Raw genomic sequence first — 6000 nt, forward strand, 5'->3', positions numbered from 1 at the left:
TGCCACAGTCTCCTATTCTCTGCATCTTGACTGTTGGTGGGTCTCTGTGTTAATCACCATCTACAGTAGAAAAGACACTTCTCTGCTGAGATCTGATTCAGCTTACTGCTCTGTCTACTTAGTGGAGTAGTAGGTCCTGCCCTGACCTGGGATCTGTCTAGCCACAGGTCCTGATAACAGCACCAAGCATACGTTCCTTCTTAAGGAGCAGGCCTTAAATCCAGCCAGAAAGTAGTTGGTTACTCACATGATACTTGTGCCATCATTGTATCAGGGGGCATCTCTTGCCAGACCATTCATTGCCGTAACCCTCGGGGTTCACAGCTGGATAAGAATGGTGATTATGTGTCTCCTTTGGTGGTATGCATAGTACGTTCCAACACTATGACAACTAGCCAGTAGCAATGAAGCTTCTAGGTTAGCACCAGCTCAATTTCTCCATGTTCTATGTGGTGGTTAGCAATAGGATCTTACCACTAAGTTGTAGAACAGCCTGTAAGGTTTGGTGGCCTAGGGGACTCTACTGGTAACAACTCTGGAAGAGGTAACCCATTCCTGGCACTGGGTAGTCAACAAATGAAAAGATAATGAAAATATGGAGCAGTTATGTAAATTTCATTCAGCTTGGCTAGAATCATCTGGTCTTTCCATAATGTTCCAATCCAGAGGACAAGTGTTTTAAGAAAGAAAGAAATGGGCTGGAGAGATGGCTCAGTGATTGAGAGCACTGACTGCTCTTCCAGAGGTTCTAAGTTCAATCCCATGATGGCTCACAACCATCTGTAATGGAGTCTGATGACCTCTTCTGGTGTGTCTGAATACAGTGACAGTGTACACATATACATTAAATAAATCATACAATCAATCAAGCAAGCCTATCTCCTCCATTATCCATCTTTTTTAGCTACAGTGAATTTTAGAAGGAGAGTGATTCTGGGCAGGGAGGTAGTGTGTGTGTGTGTGTGTGTGTGTGTGTGTGTGTAGTGTGTGAGTGTGTATGTGTGGAGTGTGTGTGTGTGTGAATTGTGTGTGTGAGAGAGAATGTGTGTTTGTGAGTGTCTCTGTGTGTGTGTGTGTGTGTGTGTGTGTATACACCTAAGTACAGAAGCCAGAGTTGATTGGTACCCAGCAAGCACCAGGGATCCTCCTGCCTGTGAACCCACAAACCCAGCATTGGGGTAACAGACATGTGGCAGACACTAAGCCATCTCTCCAACCTTAGTGCTGAATTCTGGTTGTTTTTAACTTGAAAAATTTTTTTTCATAAGATATAGTCTGATTGGGTTGGGGATTTAGCTCAGTGGTAGAGTGCTTGCCTAGCAAGCACAAGGCCCTGGGTTCAGTCCCCAGCTCCGAAAAAAAGAAAAAAAAAAAAAGATATAGTCTGATTATGGTTTCCTCTTCCAGATCCTCCCCACCTCCCCACCCATGCAAAATCCCAAATCTGTACCCTTTCCTTGTTTCTTCCTCTCTCTTTCTTTCTTCCGTCCTTCCTTCCTTCCTTCCTTTCTTTCTTCTTTTTCTTCTCTTATTAGAAAACAAATGGGTACCTAACAATAATAAAAATAAAATAAGATAAAATAAAAACAAACAAATCAGAACAAAACAAAACAGAATAAATTCCAAGAGAAACACAAGAAACATGCAGCCGCAGAGATAACACACTTCCACACATAGAAATCCCATAAAAACACAAAACTGGAAACCATTTTATACAACATAAAATGTTTTGCTTTTGTATAAGGTAAAACAAACAACAACCAACACAAAAACAAACAATAAAAAACCCACTGAGTTTATTTGTGTTGGCCATCTATGCTGGGCATAGAGCTTGCCCTTAGTATAATGAATACACTCAGTGAGACTCCATTGGAGAAAACTAACTTTTCCTTTGCAACTAGTTATCAAATGAAGACAGCTTGGGGATTAGGTATGGGGCTTGTGTCCCCTCCCCTCTCAGCACTAGGCCCTCATCAGGCCCAGACCTGAGCAGGCCCATGTACATGCTGCCAGTCTCTGCCCATACTTGTGTCAGCCCTGTTGTATCTAGAAGGCCTTGTTTTCTTGGTGTCCTCCGTCCCATCTGGCTCTCCCAATCTCTCTGCCCCCTCTTCCTCAGAGTTCCCTTAACCCTGAGAGGAGGATTTGATGGAGACCCATTTAGGACTGAGGGTTCAAGTTCTCTTGCTCTCTGCGCATGGTCCAGTTGTGGGTCTCTGTATACTATACGCTCCAGTCTACCCACTCGGTGACTTCTTAACACGGATACTCGGGTTAACCCTGCTAATGTCTCCTTGTATAAAACTGGTCCCCTGCCTCGTGTTCATCACCAGCCCCTCAAGGTGTCATTTGAATGTTTTCTTTCTTTGGATCTTTAAACTTCTGTCAATCTCTCCACCTTACAGAGAATTCCTCACTTCATTCCCCTCAGAGGACTTCTTTTGACCACCATGCTGTCTCTTTGTATCACTTTGTCTGACGTCATTGTATTCATTACCTCACCTTTAACAACATGTTATTTGTCTGCCTGCAGCTTTAGTAAAGTCCCCACGGGTTGAGGAGTTTCTGTTTATTGCTCTGTCTCCATCCTGAATTATCACCACAGAGTGGTAGGCGCTCCATAAGTATGGATCAGACGAATGTTATCAGGAGGACTTCCCACATACAGTTCCTTTTGGTCAATTGTGTTGTGATGAGTATGGTTACCTGAATTTACCCCTTGAGATTCCTCCTTTTCTGGAATTCCTGGGCTTTGTTCCCTGACCATTTACTGCACCAGAGAATCACTCTTTGCTCCCAACAGTGTTGGGATGTGGAACTCTAGACTCTCCTGCCAGGATTACTACACAGTAGGATTCGTTTTCTTTTATTAGTTTTACATGATCACACTTGGGTTCAAGTTCATGTTCAGTCCCAGCACACAGCTCAGAAGCACAAAGGAACAGTTCCCTGCCCTTCCCCCACCTCACCCCACCCCTTTCTCCTCTAGTCTTTTGCTCGAGGCAGCATCTCACATAGGCCAGTCTGGCCTCAAGTTCTCTTTCAGCTGAGAGTGACCTTGAACTTTTGACCCTCCTATCTCTGCGGCTCAAGAGCTGGGCTTAGAAGTAGATGGATGCCACCATGCCCAACTCCAAAACTAGGGGTCACACCACATGGCTCTGTGCATGGTAAGTCATCACTCTAAAAGCTAGCCTCGAGGTCTCATGTTTTTACAGGTATTTCTATCCTCGGGCCAGGCACAGCTCTGTGTACCATTCTTCCATCTGCCGGCTGAGTTCCAGAGACCTTCTTTGCAGCTTCTCACAGTATCAAAGACCCAGGCCTTGTCTTCCCAGCTCAGAGAACCTGCCTTCTGACTTCTTGTCCATTTGCCCATTTCTTGACTTCTCACTTTCATCTAGATCTAGAACTGTTTCTTTCCTGATATAGGGCTAGTTTCCCACATCTGCTCAGACAATCATATTAACCGAAGATCCTGTGTGAATTCTTTATTTGAGCATTTTGTAAGCAACGTCCCTGAACTGCCTGTTACTTCCATACACCTTAAAGGCTTGTAAACTCAGGACCCATCTTTGGGAGCAAGACCAGAAGTGTGTGTTCTCTATCTCTGGGTTTTCTAGTGTTTTAAAGGAAAGGTTCCATGTTAATTATGAATAATTCCTGTTCCATTGAACCTTAAATCTTCTCAGAATTACATGTTTTAATTTTCGTCTAGGCTTTTAGGAGGCTTTTATCAGATAGAATGTAACTGTGAGGGTAACTTTAAAAGCCATTGTTGTTTGGTTTTTTATTACTTATTTTTATATTAATATTAATACCAAACTGTGCTGACTGAGTTCCGGTTAACTTCCAAAAGGCTGTGCCTACTGGATGCAATAGGCCAACATTAATTTTATTGTTACCATAAAATGCATCTTACTTATTTTCAAGTCGAAACGCACAGACTTTAAGTGCACAATTGCTTGTGTTTGAACAAACAAAATATAAAACACTGCTGTCACATCAAGAAATTTACTCTGTTGTATGTTTCATTCACAAATTTATCTTTTCCTCACCAGATACTAAGACATCTTACGTGAAATCCGAAGACTATTCTAGGAAGTCCAGTACGGTTGAATTATCGGATTCAACAGACAGAAACTACTTTACTAAATTATGGGCCAAACTTTCATCCAAAAAGTCACCAGTGGTAAGGGCAGGGCAGGTGGGGTAAAAGTGATTGTAGAACCGTATTCCCTAAAGGGTTTAGGGTCCGAACATGTCGGCACACGCCTTAAATCCCAGTCCTCGGGAGGCAGAGACAGGTGGAACTCTGAGCTTGAGACCATCCGGGACTACATAGTGAGATCCTATCTTAAAAACAGGGGTGGGAACCTGCCGCTCTTTTTTTTTTTTTTTTTTTTTGGTTCTTTTTTTTCGGAGCTGGGGACCGAACCCAGGGCCTTGCACTTCCTAGGCAAGCGCTCTACCACTGAGCCAAATCCCCAACTCCATATGTACAACAATGCCAAGCAACCAGAGCTTCCAGGGACTAAGCCACTACCTAAAGACTATACATGGACTGACCCTGGAATCTGACCTCATAGGTAGCAATGAATATCCTAGTAAGAGCACCAGTGGAAGGGGAAGCCCTTGGTCCTGCTAAGACTGAACCCCCAGTGAATGTGATTGTTGGGGTGAGGGTGGTAATGGGAGGAGGATGGGGAGGGGAACACCCATAAAGAAGGGGAGGGAGAGGGGTTAGGGGGATGTTGGCCCGGAAACCAGGAAAGGGAATAACATTCGAAATGTAAATTAGAAATACTCAAGCTAATAAAAAAAATCTTTTCTCATACATTAAAAAAAAAAAAAAAAAAAACAGGGGTGGGAGCAGAATGTGGGGATTAAGTTTCCCTAAACCATTCTCTCACATCTGTGAGCTGTAAACAAGATTCTTTCTCCTCCCCTCCCCCACCCCATCTCTAGGAATAGTTACTCTCTTTAAAATTGAATTCCCAAGTGTAAGTTTTTTAGTACCGCTTTCTCAGGCTCCCAGTAAAAACACTGGCATCCGACTCTTGTGTTTTGCAATAGAAAAGCACCACAATAAAACAGGCACGGTAAAATGTATATTTCAAGGGGCCAGTTGCTCTGAGCTGGGAGGTGACTATGAGTATCTGGGGAAAACATCAAGTCCACTCCAGAAGTGTGTTTTATGGCATTGTCATTTAAAGCAGGCCTGTAACAATGTCCCAACTCAGCCCTCTAGGAACATCTGGAAATTGTCCCATGTAGGAGTGTATAATATACACTAGGGCCTGTGCTCGTTTTCATGAGTAATAATTTTTTTATGTAATAATCTGGGAATGCAGAGACTTAAAAAAATTACAGTTGCAGAATATACCTATGCTGGTTCGAATAGGAATGCCTCCCATAGACTCACGTGTGAACCCTTGGCCCATAGGGAGTGGCACTAACAGGAGGTGTGGCCTTGTTACAGTAGGTGTGGTCTTGTTGGAGGAAGTGTCTCACTGTGGAGGTGGGCTTTGAGGTCTCATAGGTTCAGGCTAGGCCCAGTGTGGCACACAGTCTCTCCCTGCTGTCTGTGGGTCAAGATGTAGAACTCTCAGCTTGTTCTCCAGCACCACGTCTGCCTGCATGCTGCCACACTTCTCGCGCTAACTACAGTGAACTACCTCTCTGAAACTGTAAGCCAGCCCCAGTGAAATGTTTTCCTTTTATAAGAATTGTTATAGTCAGGGCTGGAGAGATGGGTCACTGATACAGAGCACTGGCTATTCTTCCAGGGGACCTGGGTTCAATTCTCAGCACCCACATGGCAGCTCACAACTGTCTGTCATTCAGGCAAAACGCCGCAATGCACACCAGCAAACAAACAATGCAAATAAATAAATAAATAAATAAATAAATAAATAAATAAATAAATAGTTGCTGTGGTCATGGTGTCCCTTCACAGCGATAAGAAATCTAACTGAACTTGTAGTTGTCAACTTAAAG

The 6000-nt window shown here is 43.5% G+C and overlaps 1 protein-coding gene across 12 annotated transcripts in view; it reads left to right on the forward strand.

Moving 5' to 3' along the window:
- The window catches only part of Lrguk (leucine-rich repeats and guanylate kinase domain containing), a 148113-nt gene that overhangs the window by 81226 nt on the left and 60887 nt on the right, over positions 1 to 6000 (forward strand). For all 12 annotated transcript variants that reach the window (XR_015685389.1, XR_015685391.1, XR_015685390.1 and 9 more), the window contains 1 exon segment: positions 4062 to 4192. Coding sequence is in view for 8 of the 12 variants with exons in the window: in NM_001106589.2 (NP_001100059.1) it covers positions 4062 to 4192 (131 nt within the window). In the remaining 4 variants the exon portion in view is untranslated.

The sequence above is a fragment of the Rattus norvegicus genome, chromosome 4 (assembly GCF_021556685.1).
Source record: "Rattus norvegicus strain SHRSP/BbbUtx chromosome 4, alternate assembly SHRSP_T2T, whole genome shotgun sequence".
NCBI classification, from domain to species: domain Eukaryota; kingdom Metazoa; phylum Chordata; class Mammalia; order Rodentia; family Muridae; genus Rattus; species Rattus norvegicus.